Below are 24,079 nucleotides of genomic sequence, written 5' to 3' on the forward strand. Positions count from 1 at the left end.
CAGTCTACCACTCTGTCTTTTGATCAGAGCACTTAGTCCATTGACATTTAAGGTAATTATTGATAGATAAGTATTTACTGCCATTTTAAACCTTGTTTCCTGTTGATTTCATACTTCTTCTTTGTTCCTTTCTTTTTATTTTTGTTTTTCCTTTTGTGGTTTGATTAGTTTACTTTTGTATTACATTTGAGTTCCCTTCTTTTTGTTTTTTGTGAATCTATTGTATGTTTTTGATTTGTGGTTACCCTGGTTTTCAAGTATGTTAGCCCATTACTATATCTACTTACTTGAGACTGGTAGTCATATAAGCTCAAACACATTATTTAAAAAATCTACATTTTCTCACTCCCCTCCCCCACACTTTATCATTTTGATGTCCTATTTTACATCTTCATGTTTATCCTTTTGCTATTCATTGTAGTTAAAACTGCTTTCACAAATTTTTTTTTAAATCTATACACCTGCTTATATAAGTGATCTATAATCCTTTTATACATTTGCTTTTCCTACTGTGATTTTCCCTTTCCTACAGATTCTTGCTTCATTTCTATTTAGAGATGAAAATAAATATTTCAATTTTTTTTTTTTTTTGGAGTACACGGGCCTCTCACCACTGCGGCCCCTCCTGCCGTGGAGCACAGGCTCCGGACACGCAGGCTCAGCGGCCACGGCCCACGGGCCCAGCCGCTCCACGGCATGTGGGATCCCCCCGGACTGGGGCACGAACCCACGCCCCCCGCATCGGCAGGCAGACTCCCAACCACTGTGCCACCAGGGAAGCCCTCAATATTTCTTTTAGGATAGGTTTAGTATTGCTATATTCTTTTAGTTTTTGCTTGTCTGAGAAATTCTTTCTCTTCTATTCTAAATGATAATCTTGGTGGGTAAAGTATCCTAGCTTGCAGGTTTTTCCCCTTCAGGACTTTGGATTCATCTTGCCACTCCCTTCTGCAAAGTTTCTGTAGCAAAACCAGGTGATAGCTTTATGAGGGTTCCCTTGTAACTAACACTTTGTTTTTCTCTTGCTGCCTTTAGAATCCTGATATGCCTTGGTTTAGGTCTGCTTGGGTTCATCTTGTTTGGGACCCTCTGTGTTTCCTGTACCTGGATATGTTTCTTTCTTTAGGTTTGGGAAGTTTTCAGCTATAATTTATTCAAGCACATTTTTGATCCCCTTTTCTCTTTCTTCTCCCTTGGGGATCCCTATTGGCATGCTTTATATTATCCCATAAGTCTCATATGTTGCTTTTATTTTTTTTCATTTGTCTTTCTGTCTGCTGTTCTGATCAGATGATTTCCATTATTCTATCTTTCAGATCACTTATTTGTTCTTCTGTATTATTTACCTTGCTATTTATTGCCTTTAGCTCAGTTTTCATCTTGGCAATTGAGTTGTCTAGTTTTGATTGACTTCTCTTTAAAGTTTTTAGTTCCTTGTTACAGTGATCTGCATTTCTATTGATAGCCTATCTTAATTCCTTCAGCATTTTTATTACCTACTTATTGAACAAAGGGTCTGGTAGACTGAAGGTCTGTTTCATTGTTTGTTCTTTCAGGGGATTTCTCTTGTTCTTTTAATTGGGAGTGGTTCCTCTGCTTCTTCATTTTGCTTATATTTCTCTGACGCTATGAATTTAGGAGAAACAGTTATCTACTGTTGTCTTGAAGGCCTGTTTTTATGTGGGGTCATCCCTGTGTAGCCTGCACAAGTCTAAAATTTTTGGTGCAAGGGCTGTTTTTGGTATGGATGCCTGCCATATCTTTCCTCAGGATGTGTTGGTCATTATCCCCTTGATAGGGGGCATGATAAGTGCTGTGGTGACCAGAGTCTGCACTGGATGTTAGACAGGGCCTCCTCTTTGCTCCATGGTTGTCACAGCCCTTTTGGGGACAGGGTCTGCTCTCCAGTTTTTGGAGTACAAGTCCCCAGATCCAGTTTTAAGCTGAGGTGTGAGGTAGGTGGAATTGGAGTGCTCCTGCTGGGAAAGGAGTCACTGTGTATTCCTCTCCAAGAGCTGTCCTCCAAGACTTGTACTCTGTGATGTTGCCCGTCACCCACTGTGTGTGCTCACAAAGTACACTGTTGTTGGCACTACACTTGGGTCCACCTCTGCTGTGGAAGCACTTGCAAATCAGCTCAGATTTCAGCCCCACCTGTGTGTGTGTGCACCCATAAAGCCTGCTGCTGCTGGTGCTGGACCCACCTCAGCTACGGGAGCACCGGTCATCACCTTGGATGTCCCCCAGGTGCTGCGCTCACAAAACTGCCAGAATGAATCTGCCAAAGTTGCACACCCACTGGGAGTCAGCTCAGAGTTCAGCCCTCTTGCCCCCAGAGCTTGCGTGCTCCAAGAACTCATAGCAGTGGAGCTAGGCCCATTGTGAGCAAGCTAAGAATGAGGCTGCTATGGCGGGGCCACACCCCTCCCTTCAGGCAGGCATTGATCATGGGGCTCTTATTGTGGACCTGAACTCCATCCTGCTCACACCACCAGTTGTGGCTCAGACCACACTCCAGGTCCTTTGGGCTGTCTCCACAGAGCCAAACTGAGTCCTGTCCCTGGGTCTGTCCACTGAAGCCTGGATTTCAGCACCCAGCCGATGCATACACTGGCAGGTACACATCTCAGGCTGGGGTGTTCAGTGAGGTGGCCAGGTGGCCTTCTGTGCAGGTCTATCTTTGTTCTGCCTGCTGCAAGCAGGCTGCTGCATTCTCTGTCTATCTGTCCAGCTAATCTCCCAGCCAGTGAAGGGGGTTCCCAGGATGAGGGCACCTTTCCCCTTTCAGAGTTCCCTCCCTGGGGCATAGGTTCTGTCCTGATTCCTTTTTTTTTTTTTTTTTTTTTTGCCCTTTCGTCCTATCCAGTTATGTGGTGATCTTGCAGCTCTGGTTGTATGATATCACCTGCCAGTGTTCAGCAGGTATTCTGTGAGAATTATTCCACATGTAACTATTTTTTATACATTTGTGGGAGGAGGTGACCTCCGTGTCCTTCTATTCCATCTTGATCTCCTGTCTGCTCTCAATTGCTTTGCTCCATTATCTACATCGTAGGCTTCGTCCCACACACTCTGTTCTATATATAGCCTGTCCCTTTAGGGATAGCTTTAGAGCCTTCTATCTCTTGCCTCTCTCCCTGGGTGGAATATCTAAGGCACTTCTCTGGAGCTAGGGACAGGAACCCACTTCCCTCAAAGTGATACCTGTGCTTTCTGACAGGGTGCTGAGCTGGAGTGGCAGCCTGTTTGCCTTGGCACAGAATCTGTACTCTACAATTGACCTGGGGTGAGGGAGATTGGAGCCCCAGTATTTTCATCATGCTGCACCTGAGGTGGAGCCTCTGCCCTATGAAGGGGTACTAGGTGGAGGAAGGGAGCCTTGATTCTTGGCTGCACTGACCTAGGATTGAGCCTCTGTAATGTGGAGCTGGGGACATAAGAAGGGCTGGCAGCCTGACACTCCTGGGGAGATTCCATATCTCTTGACTGGAGCTGGAAGAGGAGGGATACCTATCTTCTAGCCTCACTCCATCAAGCTTGAGTTTGGAGGGGAAGAGAGGGAGTGGGTCAGGGTTAAAGTGCCACAGAATCTCACTGTTCTTACCAAGATGTAGCAGACTTTCCTGATTTTTTTTCATGTGCTGACTGCCCTTAAGTCAATTTCCAGGACTGCAATGGTTGTTTTTTTTTTTTTCTTTACAGTTTTCACCAGCGTTGCTTGTTTTACTGGTGTGTGGGTCAAAGTTGATCTTTGTGTGCTCAGTTTATTTACTTCAAAAGCCACATGGAGCCATCAGAGAAAAAGTGGCTTTCAGAAATGTTAGCGCTAATCAGAAACCCAGTGTTCATTTTCCTCAGGATTGTTGTGTATGTTTTACCTGTAGCAAGTATTTGCAGACCATAAAGCAAATAATTAAATTAAAGTTCATGCCTCTACATTGTAACCTTTAACATGTATTTATCTGTGCTTTATCTATTTATGCACAATGATGAGCAACTGAACTGCCCCTAACCCTGACCCCTACCCCTACTCCGGACAACTACCCCTGGCCCCTGATTCTGACCCTTACCCTGACCCCTATGGAGCCCTTAACCTGATCATAAACACGAACACTGGAAAATACTTGTAATTTTCTAATGGCACACATTTCCGGGATTGTAGTTATGCAGTAATATGTAATTGATAAAGGTATACTTTTGATTTCTCATGTCTCACTGTACCTCCAGTCACAATTCTTTACTAGGGTTAGTTTCTAAGCAAGAATCTGAAGTACAAACCAACCTCTAGTATTTATTTTTTTCCTCATATTATAGGGCTGCAGTTAGAGGTGACCCCAAACCTATCCCCCAATATTAATCCCTATACCCTGACCCCCGATGAATTGACACATAAACTCCTTCATCCCTGGATACTCTTTGCTCTGAAATCTACTTCATCTGATATTACAATAGCCATTCCAATTTTCTTGATTGGTGTCAGCATGTATATTGTTCCATATTTTTACTTTAACCCATTAATGTTTAAAGTGAGTTTCTTATAGGCGTTTAGAGTTGACTCTTCCTTTTTTAAAATTCATTTTGACATTTAACAATGTATTTAACTGGTATGTTTCATTCAGATAGTTTGTATTGCTATGTCTTCAAGGTCAATAATCTTTTCTTCTGAAACGTCTATGCTGTCACTAATTCTATCCAGTGTATTTTTTATCTCAGAAAACCTAGCCTTCATCTCTAAAAATTCAATGGGCCTTTTCAAATTCCATATTTTACTTACTTTTTGGAACATATGAAATATAATATTAACAACTTTTTATGTCTTTGGTAATTCTAACATCTGTATCAGTTCCACGTTTAATTGAATGGCTTTTCCCTTATTATTGGTCATATTTTCTGCTTCTTTGTGTGACTGGTCATTTTTTATTTGCTGCCCTGCCCAACACTCTTTTACCTTGTTTATATTCCCACAAATATATCCTTAAGCTTTGTTCTAGGACAGTTACTTGGAAACAGCTTCTAAGGTCTGGATTTTAAGATTTATTATCCTGGGTGAGACTGTTAAGTCTAGGCCAGTGGTTCTTTTTTCTTCTTTCTTTTTTTTGCGTTATGCGGGCCTCTCACTGTTGTGGCCTCTCCCATTGCAGAGCGCAGGCTCCGGACGCGCAGGCTCAGCGGCCATGGCTCACGGGCCCAGCCGCTCCGTGGCATGTGGGATCTTCCCAGACCGGGGCACGAACCCGTGTCCCCTGCATCGGCGGGCGGACTCTCAACCACTGCGCCACCAGGGAAGCCCTAGGCCAGTGGTTCTTAACCAAGGTTGATTTTGTTCCCCACCCCAACTTTGCAGGAACATTTGGGACACTCTTAGTTGTCACAATTGGAGAGAGGGTGCTCCTGGCATCCAGTGGGTTTGGTCAGGGATGCTGCTAAACATCCCACAATGCACAGGACAGTCTCAAAGAACATCTGGCCCCAAAGGCCAACAGTGCCAAGATTGAGAAACCCTGGTCTATGCAAGACCCTTCTGAGTACTCTACCCAATACCCTGTGACTCATGAGGTTTTCCTGTCTATCTCCTATCTGTAGGGTTATTCCTAGCCCTGTGTGGGTGTAGGATATTCTTCCTTCTAGTCTTTGGGTGGTTCTTTCCCTGCCATTGGGTAGTTTCCTCAGATCTCTAGAGTCCTCTCTCTGCAACTGTCTCATTTTTAGTACCATGCCCTGCCCTGCAAACATCTCTGGGTATCTGTCATGTGTCAACTTAAGGAATCTTCCAGGCTCTTCCTGGGTTCCTTCTCACTCCATTGTAGCCTGGATACTCTCTCAACATAATAAGCTGGGGCAATAATTGGGTTCACCTCTTTGAAATATCACTGCCCTTCATTGCCTGGAGTCCAGTGTCTTAAAAACAGTTGTTTCAAATATTTTGTCCTTTACTGGGTTATTTCAGGTAGGAGGGTAAATACAATCACTGTTACTCTATCTTGGCCAGAAGTGAAGTCTGTAAGGGGTATTACTGAATTTAATGTTCTCTCTCTGTGCATGAGACTTTTAAACTTTTCTTTATGCTGGTTCAAATTGGAATGCAAATAAAAAACAAAGTAAATCAGGGTGTCAACCTGTGCATATGAATTTTCTTTCACAGTTATTCTTTTTGGAAGAGATGTAACAAGTCACAACATATTTTGAATTTAGACGTTTTGTTTTAGTAAACAACACGCATCCAAAATAATTTTGTACAATGTACCTTGACCAAAAGAATGCTTTAACTTCCCAAATGGTCTTTCTCCCTAAGATGAAGCAGTTGATCTTAAAAATGAATATAGGAAGAACTTGACTGTGCTAGACTGGCACCACTGTTCTTGCTAGAAGCTGGGAATTTCATTAAAATTCCCTTCCCTATATGCTTTTAGAATTGTTTTGCCAGTGAAATGAACTCACGTAAGACTTGGAAAGCAGAAGGAAAGTGGAGGCCAATACTCTTTGAAGGTCAGGGCAGTCAGACATGAAGACGCTAAGGTGCCTGACATACCCTAGCTTTTTCTCTATCTCCTCCACTCTGCATCCAGCTCATCCTCTTGACTACTGGCCCTGCTGACCAACTGGGGACACAACTGGGTACTTGGCATCAGGTTTACTGAGCCTGTGGCTTCTTTTCCACACAACTCTTGTCACACATCTATTTTGGCAAACAGACGTGTAGGGATTCTCAGGTTTTCCAACAAGCTCCAACCTGTTCAACAGCACTAGCACTTTAAGTGGAAATGCTTAGGACTGTTCCTCTGATCCCCTGGCACCTCCCTTCCAGACTTTATCTTCCTACTTTGTCATACACCTGTATAAGCTTGAAGACAGTATTAAACCCCTTGTTTCAGTAATACTTGTGTTGGCTCTGTTTTACTCATTGAATTCAAACTGAATCATAGGTTAACCACCACCACCACCACCACTCTACCCCATTTATTATTTTTTAAAAGATGGAGTAGTCAGAAACAGATCTGCTTCTAAAGTAAAACACTGTAGGAGGGTCTAGGGCTGTTATTTCTGTTGTTATATCAATTTCATTAAGATATCCAGGGAAGCAACCCAATTTCTTCGTCTATCTTGAGGCTGGGAAAGCAGAGTTAAGCAAGGAAGAATCATTATCTGATGGAAGCCATATCCATCTATTCTGAAGGAAACTTAGGGACTGTGACACTATTTGACCTTGTGGCCAAGGGTTCGAAGTAAAGAGAAATAATTAGCTTTTAACCACTTCTTTCTTTGTTCATAACAACCAAATAGCCTTTTTTCCCCCTCTGTCTGGTTAGGGAATGCACACTTCAGTTGAAACCTGGATGAGGCCCGGGGAGAGTTAAATGGGCTGTTTTTGAGTTGCTCTAGCATGTACAGAAACATATTCTACCATTCTTGACTTCAGTTACCTAGGTTCAAAGGCCCAAAGTGACAGATTATTGTTTCGTTGTGGCCCAGTTTTTGTACATTTCATCTTTGCCACTCTTATTTCTTTTTTTCTTTACCCAAACCTGTTTTGCTCCAACAAATTATTCTCTCTCACCCTCAAATGCCTTCCTTTGAGCCATCTATTTCAGAACCAGTCAGTTGTGTTGAACTGGATTACAATCCCTGGGGTTCTTTTCCTGTTCTGTCTCAACCATGGTCTCAGGATGATGGCTGTAGAGGCTGTGTGGTCATTTCATGATCTTTCATTGTTTTTGGTATGCCCTACATACTCTTTTAACTTCTTTTGTGTCTTTTGGTTTTGAAGAAATTTTTTACACCTGAGACAGTGCTATAGCTCTTTACTGTAAGGCTCCAGGTCACACTTTTAAATGTATTTTCAGCATAAGTAAAATACTTTTGTTCTGTAAACTATAGTAAAATGTCATCAGAAGAAATCAGACTGCAGGAAGAAACTCTAAAACAAGCAACTCATTGTATTACTCTTAAATTTTATTAATGCCTTCAGTTTGTGCATCATTTAAAACAAGATATGTGCTTTAAAAAGCATTCTTATACATAAATAGATCAAGGGATGGTTAAGTAATTTATCCCTAAAACATGCACATCATTTTTATTCAGGTGTGTATAAGAAAGGGAAATAAGCTTTAAGTCTTTTTCTTTGGATTAAAGACATTTGGAAGTTATTATTAAGGAATGCCAAATGTTTTCATGGAACAAATGTGTTTTCCAATAGGAAATGCTGATGTAATTAAAAGGCATTAGTGTTGATAAAGAGGACTGAAAAAGTATTTTCACTATACATGTTCACCAGGGAAAGAGTCCCAAGGGGTTGAAAATATGTCAAATAAACGAATCAGCATGAATTGAAAGATATAGATGGAAGAACAGGTAGCAGGTGCCAGATTATGTGACACATAAATATTCAAGGCACATGATTAGGCTAAAAAGGTGACTAGGTTTTACAGACCAATTTGTTCTTTCATTGGGAAAATAGTCAAATGTAATATAATTTCCATTTACTGGCATTTATTGATAAATAAATGCAATTAGATCTACAGCAGCAAATGCTGTCCTTTCAGATACACACCAAAAGTACACACTAGCTAACAGATGCCAGAGTAGCCAAAGCAGTATGATTACACTCCAGTTATTTCACACTGCAGTTACATGGATGTTAGCTAAAATGTCTTGTACTGTTTCTATGTATCATACTGTCTACTCTCAAGTTTCCCAAAAGAATTCTTCAAAACTAGGCAGATTAAAGAACTTACTAAACCACAAAGGATGCTCAAACTACTATTCAACACCAGTCAAACCCAAACCCTGGAGTCGATTGCTGACTATATTCAGTTTGGGCTTTTCCACTGTGGTTCTCTTCCTTTTCTTTGGTGAGCCAGAGGGATGTGTCTCCCCACTCCCTCCACTACCCATTCTATTATCTACACAATTGCCCTAAATACCCACCAAAGAAAAAGGAATACGTAAAAAACCACAACCTTCAACAATATTTAAACCACCGTCTTCTCAAATCAACTGCAATGGAGAAACAGAGACTATCAAGCTCTGTGAGGTTTGTGAATGATCAAAACTTTCTTCCTAAAAGTTAATAATAGGCAGACAAGGATAATTCTGTTTGCTTCTAACAGGCTAGCAAAACGTTCCCCATCTGACTGAGATAAAATGTTTAATACTTTACCTGCTTGGGCTCCTAGAAACACCAACAATTAATTACAATTCCCCAAATAACAACAATTTTCCATGTATTTTATTTTCAAGCACTTAAAACCCTTCAAAATCAAAAGACATTAAGACGAGATGTTAGCAATACTGTCTCTTAAACTTTTGTGTGCACAAAGGTCATCCATAATTTCAGTAGACAGCTCATAAGACAGGTGGTTTCTACCTTGGTGATAGCTTTGTGCAGTTATAAACAAAAATGTATCTATAAGTAGATGACACTAGTTAACAAACCAAAGAAACAAAATGCCTTTTTAAGGCTACTGCTGCAATAAATGGTTCAGTCTGAAGTGCACTGGAATAAACTGGTTGATAGGACAAAGATAAATCTGGAGGCATAGAAGAATATTAAAAAAAGAGAAAGAAGAGGGTTGAAGAGACTGGCAGACACCATCTGTCAGTATTAAAAGGCTTGAATCACACGGATTGCTTTTAACTCTTTGTTCTCTCGTATCCTTGGTTAATGATAACTTTTTTATTTCTTCACACAGCTTGGCCATGTAAATCCACCACAGAGTGGTGACACAATAATATAGATGAATACCTGGGGAGGGGCAGAGAAGGCAATTTTATCTTCTTGAATCCATCATAGGCTCCTAAATAATATATAAAGACTGATGAACAAATATTGGTTCCATTAGAGTAGGAGTTGTGTAATAATACAACATACTAATCAAGTATTTTCAAACACAGAAGTGGAATTAAAATGATCTTTTTTGATATAACCCACATCCACTTGAATTCCACTGTTTTCTTTTCTGGTAGGGAAAGCAGTGGGGTTGTTTCTCTTCACTGGGAAGTAGGCAGAATGGAATTATATAAGCAACTCTACTGATAACATCATTGTCATAAAGATCACAGATCAGCATGATTCCCTTAAGTATGATTTTATAATTAAGTATATTTTTAGGTTTTTGCACATGGATTAATTTTTCATTATCAGGATGATTAAAAATATTAAAAAGCATGAGTAGACTCTACATCTATATCACCTATGAGCAAAAATGTTGCCATGAACCTTTCAGTGGATTACAATGATAATTATAATTACCCAATTATAAGTAACACAGCAAAAATACTAGTCCTAATAAAGATGTACTAGCGTTTTAGGACTCAAAAACAGGATACACTGTATGATTCTGTTACGTGAAGTCCTAGAAGAGGCAAAAGTAGTCCACAGCAAAAGAAATCAGAACAATGGTAGCCACTCAGCTGGGGGTGGGGGTTGACTGAGAAAGGACATGAACCGTCTTTCCGGGGATGAAAACACTCTGTATCTTGATAAAAGTATGGGTTACACAAATGTGTGAATCTGTCATTGAACTGTATGCTTAAGATATGTGCATTTTCCTTTAAGTATCTCAATTTTAAAAAGCTTTAAAAATTGAAAAAACAAAAAAGAGGTATTAGCTTTTTAATTATGGTATTATAATTTTAAATTATGATATTCTGCATGGCATATGCTTGCTCAGATTACTACATTCCAAAAATAGATTCATTGTAAAATTTAGGTTCGCATTAAATCAGTCATTTTGTTCTCATTTAAATTGCAACTTTCTAAGATCTTTAAGTGACTGATTTCATTACTCACACACTTAGAAAAAACTACTTTATGAATTACATGCTCCCTACCTAAAGTCAGCAAAGTGTTTTTCCTTACTTCTCTATAAATGCTGGGGGTAGGGGTTATAGAAAATTCTGGTTATTAATAAATGGGCTAAACTACTCAACATAGTCACATAAACACAGATATTCCAATTTGATAGAAAGTTGACTCTTTGCCACGGCTAAAATATAAGGATTTTTAAAGCTTAAGTACAATATGTTAGGTGACAACACCTTCTGGTAAAGGGTTGGCAAGTTGGCAAAGTACTCTGCATGTAGTAAGTAATCAATAAATATAATCTGAATTTAATAATAATCTACCTTTATAAATCAATCTAAATTCCTAGACCAAAGAAGGAGGAAGAAGCTAAGCTGAGAAGCCAAGAATGTGCCACCTGAGGATCCTGAACAAGGGAACAATCAAGGCACAATTTCCAGTACAACATTAATAGAGCTATAGCTGCCCTTCTCTGTTAGGCAAGTCCAGCTGTCTAAGGTGGAAGACCTTCAATAGGGGTCAAGGAGAAGTGGAGCTGAGTCAGAGATATCTGCTAGGAGTTAACTTTGGGCATCTGTAAATGAAAAAAGGATGAGGAGGAAATGCTGCTTTGCCCAGACACAAACTACCCCCAAAGCAAAGGATCCCTCCCCCACTCCTTAGAGCAGCAGCTCTCAAGCTTTTGGTTCAGGACTTCTTTACACTCTTAAAAATTAGTGAGGACTCCAAAGACCTCTTGTTTAGAGGTGGGTTATAACTATCAACACTTAACCATATTAGAAATAAAATTTTAAAAATATACCCATTACGTATAAACATAACTAACTACATTTCTGTGAGGTCAGTTTTGTGTGTCAACTTGGGGAGGCTACACTGCACTGGTATCCAATCAAACACTAATCAAGGTGTTGCTGTATTTTGTAGATGTGATTAAAGCTCATAAATCAGTTGACTTTAAGTAAGGCAGATTATCCTACATAATCTGAATAAGTCTGATCCAAGCAGTTAAAAGGCCTTAAGAGTGGAGCCAAGGTTTCCTTGAAGAAGATATTCTGCCTGTATATACAGGTTTGCTCCTGCCCCTCAGGTCCAGCCAGCCCTTCCTGACAGCCTGCTCTGTGGATTTTGGACTTGCCTAGCCAGCTCTTGCCCTTGCAGAAACGAATTCCCTATGATATATCTCTGAATATATATCCAGACAAATTCAAGGAGAGAGTATATTTGTTAACAAGTACAACTTCTATGAAAAAAAAATGTTAAAATAAGAATAATAAAAGTTCTTAGAAATTTAAAGCATGGCTTTAAAAAATAAACATTTAAAAATTAATTTTTAAAAAGAAGAACTGGACAGCAGAATGAACAAAGCTGGAAGAGTTAGCTGAATGATTCACCCAGAATGTGTTGCAAAAAGGAGTTTAAACATATTAAAAAGGTTACCAGACATGCAGGATAGTTCAAAGAGGTCCAATATCTTTTTATATTGGGGTTCCAAAAGGAGGACAGCATACAGACTACATTTTTTTTTGTTTATATTGATGTGGACCATTTTTAAAGTCTTTATTGAATTTGTTACAATATTGCTTCCGTTTTGTGTTTTGGATTTTTTGGCCACGAGGCATGTGGGATCTTAGCTCCCCAACCAGGGATTGAACCTGCACCTGCTGCATTGGAAGGCGAAGTCTTAACCACTGGACCACCAGGGAAGTCCCTAGACTACTTTATATTTATAGACAAGGGTAAGTAAGTAAGTATTAGGAAACTGAACTCACCATGCATTAAAAGAATACTACAGGCTTCCCTGGTGGCGCAGTGGTTGAGAGTCCGCCTGCCGCTGCAGGGGACACGGGTTTGTGCCCCGGTCCGGGAAGATCCCACATGCCGCGGAGCGGCTGGGCCCGTGGGCCATGGCCGCTGAGCCTGCGCGTCCGGAGCCTGTGCTCCGCAACGGGAGAGGCCACAACAGTGAGAGGCCCGCGTACCGCAAAAAAAAAAAAAAAAAAAGGAATACTACATAATGACCTCTTAGTACTTATCCCAGAAATGAAAGAATAGTTAATTATTAGTGCTTTCATTAATGTCATTCAATATATTATTAAATGTTGTTATATTATCAATTCATTGGGTAGAGAAATACCATTTCTTAAAAAAAACTTTTAGCACTCTAGAAATAAAATGTTCTTTAACTTCACAATAAAAGTGACAAGAATTCATAGTAAATATCACTCATAAATATTAGAAGCATTCCAATTAAAACCAGGAACTAAATAAAGATTCCTACTGATACCACAATTATTCAGCACCGCTTGTAAATGAAATGTGTGTGTGTGTGCGTGTGCGTGTGTGTGTGTGTATAAATAAATGATGAGGTTAAGATTATTAATAGACAGTATCATAATTTATCTATAGCAGGAGTCAACAAACTACAGCCATTGCTTGTGAGCTAAGAATGGTTTTTATATTTTTCAACAGTTGTTTAAAAAAATAATATGTGACAGAGACTGTATGTGAACTGCAAGGCCTAAAATATTTACTATTTGGACCTCACAGAAAGTTTGCTGACTCCTGATCTACAGCACACAGAAGAATCAACTGACAAACTATTACAACTACTAAAAATTATGCAAGGTTGCCAGAAACAAAACAGATGAATTAGAAAAGAGAAAACAGAAACAAAGGAACAGAAAACAGAATTAACTAGAAAACAGAAATATAATTAGAAAATATTCACTCAATTAGAAAAGGCAAGTTTAAAAGAGTCCCATTTCAGCAGTGAGAAAACCATTGAATAATCAGGAATATCTGGAATGCCTTAAACGACTACTTACATATAAGAATTCTCAGTAGGGAAATAGGGTTTAAGTAGGGATGCTATGACACAGTAACTTCATAGGAAAGCTAATCCCTGGTCATGTGTTTCACCATTAAAATTTATATGTAGCTCATTTCAGAGTGCTAATCATTTTTTTTCAGAGTGCTAATCACTGAGAAAGAATTCCAGCACCTAATTTCTTAGAGATTGAAAAATAAAATCATATATTAAAAGGACAAAAACTTACAACTGATATGATGATGATGATGATAGTGAGCTTGAGATTCTTCATACACATGGCTCGGGCAAGATTTCTGCTGGTTGTTTTGAAGGTGACAGACTAGAAAAAAAAAAGCATGAATTGTCTGATCCCTGGCATTGACTACATGATTGATTTGCAATAATACCTGCAAAATTTTGCTTTCATTAAATTCTGTTTCAATGGTTTTTACCCCTTCCCTCTCCACAGGTAGAGACTGGCCATTCATAATCACTAGTTCCACAAAGCAGGACTCTGCCACATATATGGTAAGCAGTATGAGCCCACTGGAAAGGATTCCCTCCTTTTTCTTCTCCACCACAGCAATGCATGTGATGTTGAGCACTAGAAGTAGTTCTTCGTGATAGCAGAAAAGCCTTTTCATCTTCATGCTTCCAATAAGAAAGCATGAGCTAGTTGGCTGCAAACACATTTGCCTATTCTGCCCAGTATAATCCTGGCATTGTGAACCATAAGAACCTGTTCAATTTCCATAGGAAGATATGTATTTACTCGTATGAGGGCCCAAACCCAAAGAACTTCACTCCTTCAGTTATCCATTTTCTGTTGCAGCATCGATTTCTCAATAACTACTGAACGATTCCCACCAGGACACAAGCAGTTTAAAACAAACAAACAAACAAAAATCCCTAAGAGCCCAGCAATTCCACTCCTAGGTATATACCCAACAGAGATATTACATGTATAAGTTCATCTAAAGACATATACAAAAATGTTTCTAACTGCACTATTTGTCTAATCTCAAGACTGGAAACAACCCAAATGCCTACTAAGTGTACTGTATCATAAAGAATTTAACCTTGCCCAAACAGGGATCTGACCTTTGCTCTCAGCTCCTGGGAGGTAACCTTTTCTTTTCTGGGGGCCATGGGCTAGCCAAATAGTAACAATGTGACTTAGTGCAGGGACTACTCACTCTAGAAAGCCCAACTATATGATTTAGGATAAGGGCTCTGGGTCTCTAGAGGAGCTAGAGACTGGAGACTCAGATTAAGCAAGTAGGCAATCAGTCAATCATGCTTATGTAATGAAACCACAATAAAAACTGAAAAATGAAATAACAAGGTCCTACTGTATAGCACAGGGAACTATGTTCAGTATCCTATAATAAGCCATAAAGGAAAAGAATGTGAAAAAGCATATATATTTATTTGCATATACATATATATGTATTTTGTGAAATAAAATTCATATTTTATGGCAAGACAAAAATTTAAACATAAAAATTTTTCTCTGCCCTTTGGCCTCCTCTCTCCCCACAATGTGCACTGTGTATCTGCATTATGCATTGACCAAACCTTCCCCATCAGCAAAAACTCCTGCTCAACCATAAAGACCAACATTCTCCCAGCACCAACAAGACAACTTAAAGATAACATTCCTTCTTGATCTTGTAAGGGGTCACAGTGACACTTAGATCTGGATTGTGTAAGTGTCAATAATATGTCATTTAATGTCCAGTCCTCTGTCTCAAAAGCCTTATAGAACTGTGACTTGACTTCTAACAGGCGGAACAGTTCTCTGAGCTTTCTGAGATTCTCTTCCCTGGTTATAATTCTCAAATTTGGCTCAAATAAAATTTTCCATTTCTTTCTTAGATGGACTGATTAATTCTTTGTTGACAATGTCATCACACATCTATGCTGGGAGAGTAATGAGCCCATGGGGAGAGAACAACAGAAACTGTGGGTTTGTTACCTCTCCAACTCCACCCCATGTGCTGCTTCTTTTGGCTGAGCTTAATCTGTAACCTTTGCCTGTAAAAACCATAACTATAATAGCTTTCATAGAGTTCTGTGAGTCCTTCTAGTGAGTTATCAAACCTTAGAATGGCTTGGGGAATGAACAAACTTGCAGCTGGTGTCAGAATTGAGGGAGGCTTGGGGACTGTGCCCTCTAAATTGTACATAGTTGGTGAACTTCTCAGTTGCCCAAACTCTTTTCAATTACTCACAAACTAAGTCACAATAAAGACTCCAAGAAGGAGGAAGATAATATGAATAAGAAAAAGTAGTGAGCAATGAAACTAATAAACCTAAATACAGTTATGTGATTCAACAGGTTGGGGTGAAGATTTCTCCACAATCCTCAGGTCAGTATTTGAACGCTGATATATCACCTGTTTAAAACCAGTTCAACTATAAAGAACAATTGTTACACCTTACCAAAGCTTCCCTTGGGGATGGGTGGGGGTGGATGTAAGTAGAAAAGAACAAAAAGATATAAAAACCCCTGTGAGAATGACAAGGGCAAGCTGACCAGCCTGATGGCCTCTCCACTTCATGTAGATGGTTTCACTAGCAGCTGATGATGCACTAAAAATGGGCAAAGGACTTGAATAATTTCTCCCAAGAAGATATACAAATTGTCAATAAGCACACGGAAAGATGATCAACATCATTAGTCCTTAGGGAAATGAAAATCAAAACCACAATGACATACCACTTCATACCCACCAGGATGGCTATAAGAAAAATACGGAAAATAACAAGTGCTGGTGAAGATGTGGAAAAACTGGTATCCTTGCACATGTTGGGAATGTAAAATGGTGTGGCAGTTATGAAAAAATGTTTGGTAGTCCCTCAAAAAGCTAAACATAGGATTACCATATGACCCAGTAATTCCACTCCTAGGTAAATACCCAAAGGAACTAAAAGCAGGGACTTGAATGGATACTTGTATGCCAATGTTCATAGCAGAATTATTCACAAGCGCCCAAAGATGGAAATAACTCAGTGGTCCATCAACAGATGAATGGATAAATAAAATGTGGTATATCCCTATAATGGAATATTATTCAGCCATAAAAAGAAATGAAGTCCTGACACATGCTACAACATGGATGAAACTTGAAAATACGATGCAAAGTGAATTAAGCCAGACACAAAAGGACAAATTATTGTAGGATTCCAATTATAGATCTCTAGAATAGGCAAATTCATAGAGACAGAAAGTAGATAAGAGGTTACCAGGGGCTGGGGGGAGTGGGAATGGGAACTTATTGGTTAACAGTTACAGAATTTGTTTGGCATAATGACAAAGTTTTGGACATAGATAGTGATGATGGCTGCACAACACTATGAATGTAATTAATGTCACTGAATTATACACTAAAATGGTTAAAATGGCAAATTTATTATATGTATATATTTCACCACAATTAAAAATTATAATGTAATATGCCAAAACCCATTGAACTGTACACTTTAAATGGGTCAACTGTATGGTCTGTGATTTATTGATCAATAAATAAATAATTAAATAAGGTTGTTAGAAAAACCAAGAGGTGATAAAATGAAACAATTTTTTAAACATTTGAATAAACAAAATAAAAAAGAGGAACAAAGAGGACAGAGCAAATAAAAACCAAAGAGCAACATAGCTTACTGAAACTCAACTCTATCAATATTTATATTACATGTAAGTGGAATAAACATTTCAATTATAAATATACTTTATATATTAAGCAATGTAGAGGAAAGCATGCAAATGTTAAGGAGACACATGAAAGACATAAAAAAGATCAAAATCAAACTTGTAGACATGAAAAATACACAAAATGGGAGTAACAGATTACAAACTGCAGCATAAAAAGATAAGTAAACTTGAAGACACTGTAATAGAAACTATCCTAAATGAAACACAGAAAGAAAAAAGACTGAAAAAAACGAACAGAGCATCAGTGAGTTGTGGGACAACTTCAAGTGCTTTAATGTACACATAACTGGAGTCCTAGAAGGAAAGAAGGACAGAAAAATATTTGAAGAAATAACAGCTGACTGTTTTCATAATTTGATAAAAACTACAAACCCACAGTTCAACAAACCCAGAGCTGAAGAAACATAAAGAAAACTACACCAAAGTATATTATAATCAAATTTCTTAAAACCAATGATAGAAAAATCTTATAAGCACCCAGAGGAAAAAAAGACAAATTATATATGTAAAAACAACAGTGGAATTTTTGTCAGAAAGAAGATAAAAGGCAGTGATGAAACATCTTTCAAATATTGAAAGAAAAAAATAATATAGAATTCTATTCTGTGAAAATATCTGTAAGAAAAGGAAGTGAAATAAAGACTTTTCTGATATACAAATACTGAAAGAATTCATTACTAGCAGACCTACACTACAAGAAATGTTAAAAGACATCCTACAGGCAGAAAGAAAATGTCACCAGATGGAAATCTGGATCTACACAAAAGAATGAAGAGTTACGAGAAATATTAACTACATGGATAAATAGAAAAGATGTTTTTCTTATTATTTAAATCTCTTTTGAAGGTTTTATGTGTGTATAAAAGTATGACAAAAATAGCACCAAGGCCAGGTAAAAATTGGAGGTATACTATTATAAGGTTCTCATACTATTTGTGAAGTGGGATAATACCACTTGGAGGTAGACTATGATAAGTTAAAGCCTTATACTGTAAACCTTAAAGCAATCACAAAATAACAAAACAGAATAAAAATGGAATTTAAGACATACTCATTAATGGAACAGAAGGCAGAAAAAGAGAGTGAAGGGAACAAAGAACAGATGGTAAAAAAAAAAAAAAGGAAACAAATAGTAAAATGGTAGATTTAAAACCTTCCCACAAAGAAAACTCCAGGCTGAGACTGCTTCACTGGTGAATCCTTCCAAACAGCAAAGAAGCAAATAATATCGATACTACCTAAACTCTTTTGGAGGATAGAGAGAGAGAGGTAACACTTCCCAACCTGTTTGATGGGGCCAGTATATCCCTGATACCAAAGCCCAAAAAGAAAAATAAATTATAGACTAACATCCCTCATGAACACAGATACAAAATTTCTGAATAAATCAATAGCAAATCCAGTAAGGTATTATATAAAAAGGATACTGTATCATGATCTTGCAGGAATGCAAGGTTAGTTTAACATTCAGAAAACAAATATTAGTTTAGTAAGTTAGGTTCAGTCATATTAACTGATTAAAGGAGAAAAACCATATAATCTTCTCAATATATAGAGAAAAAATATTTGATAAAATTCATGAATAAAACTCTGAAATGAGGAATTGAAGGAACTTCTTTCACCTGATAAAGGGTACCTATTAAAAGATCTACAGCTAACAACATAATTGTGAAAATACTGAATTTTTCCCCATAAGATGTGCTTCATTCAAGAATGTCCAGTCACAACTTGTCTTCACTATTGTGTAGAAGGTTCTAGCCAGTGCAATAATACAAGGAAAAGAAATAAAATGTAAGCACCTACAAAAAAGCTCGTAGAACTAATAAGTGAATTTTGGAAAGTTGAAGGATACAAACCAGGTCAATATACAAAAATTAATTTCATTTCTATATAATTAGCAATAAATATTGGAAAACAAAATTTAAAATAGAATGCAAAAGCATGAAATTCTCAAAGGTATATTTCACAAAATATGTGCAAGACTTGTACACCAAAAACTAAAAAGCACTGGTGAGAAAAATTAAAGAAATCCTATGCAAAAGCAGACATATGTCAAGTTTATGGATAGGAAGACTCAATGCTGTCAAGATTACCAATTCTCCTTAAGTTGACCTATCAGTTAAATGCAATCACAATCAAAGATACAAATTTTTTTTAAGGATGGAAAATAACAAGCTTATTCTGAAACACAAACGGAAATGCAAAGGACCTAAAATGGTGAAGACAGTCCTGGTGAAGAACAGAGTGAAGGACTTAGGGAATTCTATAAAGCTACAGTTAGCAATACAGTGTGGTACTGGCATAAAGACAGACAAAGAGAACAATGTAACAAAATAGAGAATCCAGAATTAAAGCCCCACAGAGGAGGATGGATAAATAGTGGTAGGTAGACTTATACAATGGAATATGTAGTACAAAACAATAAAAAATAATAAATTATTACTACATTCAACAACATGGATGAATCTCATAGGCATACTGGTGAGTGAAAGGGGACAGATGCAAATATATAACATACGTTTCCATTTTTCTATACATTTTAAGAATGGGAAAAACATTATCTAGGGTGATATAAGTCAGAAAAGTTACTTCTGTTGGGGATTATTAACTGGAAGGGGCTTGAGGCTGCCTTCTGAGGTGCTGATAGTGTTTTATATCTTGACCTAGGTGGTGGTTACTGGGTATAAACATATGTAAAAAAATAACTGAGCTGCACACTTATTAAAAGTAGTACATTTACTGCACTTTATTGTATTTGTTATTCCTCCATAAAAAGAGGCAGCAGTTAACGAGTACCTTTTGTTAATCTGGGTGATGTAGTCAACAAAGTTAAGAAAGCTTTTTTTGGAAAGTGCAGACTATACTAGTACTGGTCAAACACAGGCCACTCCAGCTAAACAAGGTCATCTTCAGGGACTAAGGATACCTAAGAGATAGACTGGAAGTACAAAAAAACTTGTCATCAGATCTATAATCAGACACCTGTCTCTCTTTGTCCCCAAGCAACAGTTTACAAAGTGAGCCATTATAGAACCCTGGTGTCTTAACTTCCTGTATGGTGCCACTCTTCCTCCAATTTCCATGTACTTTGGTGAAAAAACTATTATCCTCCTAAGACCTACCGTTAATAGATGTCTCTGTAAAACTAACAATAACAATAAACCTTTAAATAGCTCTTACTACGTATCAGACACTGTGTTAGGGATTTTGCATGCATTGTGTGCTTTAACCCTCAAAACACTATGAAGAAGATTCATCTTCATTTTACAGATGATGATGACTGAGGCATAGAGAGTTTAAGTAACTTGCCTAAGGTCACACAACTAGTGAGTGACAGAGCTGGGATTCAATCCCAGGCAACCAGACTCTAGAGCTTGTGCTCTTAACCACTACAATCTACCTGTCAGTAAGAATGAACAAGATCACTCACTGATATCTGTTTCAAGGGGTAAATTTCTACTCTTCATGTAAATTTGTAATTGTATAGACCCAAATTGTAACTGATCTCTGCCCTCCTTCTATTCACTGTATATGTATCATCTTCTCTGAAAACTTTCATCCACCAACCAGATGGAAAATGCAGAGACACACGTAATTGTAGCATAAGTAGGTTACAGGGACACATCCTTCCCTATCAATCTCTGCCTCTTGCTTAATACGAGAAAAGCTCAAGCTGTCACGGTAAGCAAGAAAGTGACTGAACTGTCTGATTTTTAGGATCCACAATGGGTCACAACTGGCCCGCACTTTTGTTTTGTGTTTTACGAATATACAGAGAACAGACTGGTATATGTAGCTAAGGTGCTAAATTATGTAGGCATCAATCCAAAGCTTTAAAAAATTGTTTCTTTATATTGAGTATGTTTTCCAAGTGAAAGCTTCCTTAATGGCTATTAATTGGTTATGGCTTTTTTCTATGCCTCATTGATATCCTCATGATCACAATGTAGTCACATAATGGGGGTTAGAATGGGAAAAAAAACCCCACTAAAGTATTGAATTTAAGACATTTCCCTATTACATTAGCCAGCAACCACGGTTTCTCTAGTTTACACCCTGGAAAAATATTACCATACCCCATACTTACCGAATCCACGAGATTTTCTGTTTTATCTATCAATAATTCCAATCTTTCGCCTCGCTGAGCTACCAGATCTGAAAATGTTGGAAAAACAAAAAATATCATGTTTATATTACAAATCTACTAATTTTGCCTTTAAGCCCAATCTGATTTTAATTATTGTTGGTATTCTTGACAACTCATATTTACTATGCAAGCACTTATATCTTTAAGTAATGAAAGACTTTAGTAAAGCTTATCAACTAAAGTAGGTGTTGTCAGTTTTTTTGTAAAGGGCCAGACACTAAATATTTTAGGCTTTGTGGGCCAAATGGTCTCAATTGCAATTACTGAACTCTGTCAGCCATAAACAATAAACGAATGGGCATGACTGTGTTCCAATGAAACTTTATTTAGAAAAAGAGGCCAGATTTGATCCAAGGGCTGTAGTTTGCAAACACCTGAATTAAGGGTATGATCTGAGAGTAAAAACCAAAAAAGAACCTTCAAAATAAATGAGAGTTGGACATTTCCAGAACTGCAGTGTGAGGAGCTCCACAGAGCCTCTCTCCAATAAAACCACCATAACTGGTAAAAATTATAAAAACAAACAAAAACAAGTTAAAGTCTCTGAAAACTGTGAATGTCCTAAGGGCATACAGCAAACGAAGAAACACTTACACAAGAAAATCAATGAATTCTTAGTAAGAAAAGTGAGAGTCTATGGTATTTGAGACATGATCTACTCCATGCTTCAGTTCAGTGCGATGGAAGCTCTACTCCTGGCAAATAAAGCCTGGGAGCGCTCTTTCCCCTCAGGTCCCATTCAAAGGCTATGCTTTGCCCCCAGGAGGAGCAACTCATCAGCATTTCTCCTCCTACCTCACCCCATCCCCAGGTCCATAAGGCAGAAGCTCTATTCTAGCATGGCATGACTGGTAGGTGTGAGGCTTCCTCCATCTACCTAGCCCCCATGCACAGGGCAGAAGCTCTACCGCAGGTGGAGGCCAAGAATAGTGGGCTCTGAGTGCCCCTGCCCTGACGTAACTCATAGAGTAGAGGTTCCATACTGGGAGAGGCAAGCCAAGAAAACCAGGGTTACCCAGCACTCCACTGGTAGGGCAAGGGTGTCACTCCAAGAGAAGCAGTCCACTGTCCCTATCCATAGCTCCAGAACAGTGGTTCATAGATTGTTCCCAGGGGGAAAGGCAGGACTTAAGAACAGAGAGCTTTCCTAAGAGAACAGACTTTATTTGGAACAGAGTATGGGGAAGTTCAAGCCTAAGGGTGCTGTCAAAAACAATGGAGATTTGAGAGATGAGCAGTTACAGGAAGCTGGGAGCTTCATGAGAATAACAAGCTAAACCATGTGACAGCTAGAAGTTTAACAGAGTACCTGGGGGAAGAGTCAGCTAAGAAGAACCCTCCTGAGGTCCGAACAAATACCTAAGACTGGCCTCAAACACAAGGGAACCCAAATCTAATTAGATCACTGGAGGACTTTATGTATGGGAAACTGTCAGAAAAATAAAAATGGAACAATTAGTCTGCAATTAGTGGAGGCTAACAGCTGGGTGAGGTACCACAGAGGCAGGCTTAATAGGGAGATTAGGAAAAGAAACAAGAAAGCTGTGTCATTCCAGGGTGACTGTGTGCATGCCCAAGGCTGTTCCCTCTGAGAGGTGACATTAGAGGCTGCACACTGTGGGAGAAATAGACTTCAAAGAAAAAGTGCAGCCAAGTCACTAAACAAGTAAACCAGCAAACAATACACCCTAGGGGTTGGGAATCAGTACCCAGAATTGCTACATTATTGAAAATGTCCAATTTTCAAAAAAAGTTATGATATGAAAAGAAACAGGAAAGTGTGATCCATACACAGGAAAAAGAGCAGAAATTAGAAACTTGCTTTGGGGAGGGGGAGCTCAGCTGCTTCACTCAACAATGAAATGAAATTAGAAATCAATAACAAGGAAAACTTATGGGATTAAGTAAAAGCAGTGAATAGAAGGAAATTTATAGCAGCAAACACCTACATTACAGAGAAGAAAAATGTTATAGACTGAATTGAGTCCCCACAAATTCATATATTGAATCCCTAACCCCTAATGTGATAGTACTTGGAGATGGGGCCTTTGGGAGATCATTAGATTTAGATGAGGCCATGAAGGCTTATGATGGGATTAGTGGCCTTATAAGAAGAAACACCAGAGAGCTTGCTCCCTGTCTTACTTCCAGCCATGTGAGGACACAGTGATAAGGCACCATCTGCAAGCTGGGAAGAGAGTTCCCATCAGAGCCCAACCATACAGGCACCCTGACCTTAGAATTCCAGCCTCCAGAACTGTGAGAAAATCAATTTCTGTTGTTTAAGCCACCCAGTCTATAGTAATTTTTTATAGTACTCTAAGTTGACTAAGACAAAAGATCCCAAATTAATAACCTACTGTTCTATCTTAAGGAACTGGAAAAAGAAGAGCAAACTAAATCCAAAGCTAACAGAGGGAAGTAGATAATAAACATTAGAGCAGAAAAAATATATAGATCATAAAAGAAAAATAGAGAAAATCAATGAAACCAAAAGTAGGTTTGAAAAGATCAACAAAATTGACAAATATTTGCATAAACAGACCAAAAAAAGAGAGAATACTCAAATTACTAAAATAATAACTATCAAATTCATAGAAATGA

At 38.3% G+C, this 24,079-nt stretch overlaps 1 protein-coding gene across 1 annotated transcript in view; it reads right to left on the reverse strand.

The window, feature by feature from the left end:
• Positions 1 to 7,929: 7,929 nt before the first annotated feature.
• The window catches only part of VAMP7 (vesicle associated membrane protein 7), a 67,291-nt gene continuing 51,141 nt past the window's right edge, over positions 7,930 to 24,079 (reverse strand). Inside the window, exons 6-8 of the mRNA XM_067724392.1 lie at positions 21,416 to 21,483; positions 13,858 to 13,950; positions 7,930 to 9,742 (exon numbers count right to left, since the gene is read on the reverse strand). Of these exons, the coding sequence (XP_067580493.1) occupies positions 9,674 to 9,742; positions 13,858 to 13,950; positions 21,416 to 21,483 (230 nt within the window). The 3' untranslated portion in view covers positions 7,930 to 9,673. The remainder of the gene's footprint in view (positions 9,743 to 13,857; positions 13,951 to 21,415; positions 21,484 to 24,079) is intronic.

This window comes from Pseudorca crassidens, chromosome X (assembly GCF_039906515.1).
Source record: "Pseudorca crassidens isolate mPseCra1 chromosome X, mPseCra1.hap1, whole genome shotgun sequence".
Classification (NCBI taxonomy): Eukaryota; Metazoa; Chordata; class Mammalia; order Artiodactyla; family Delphinidae; genus Pseudorca; species Pseudorca crassidens.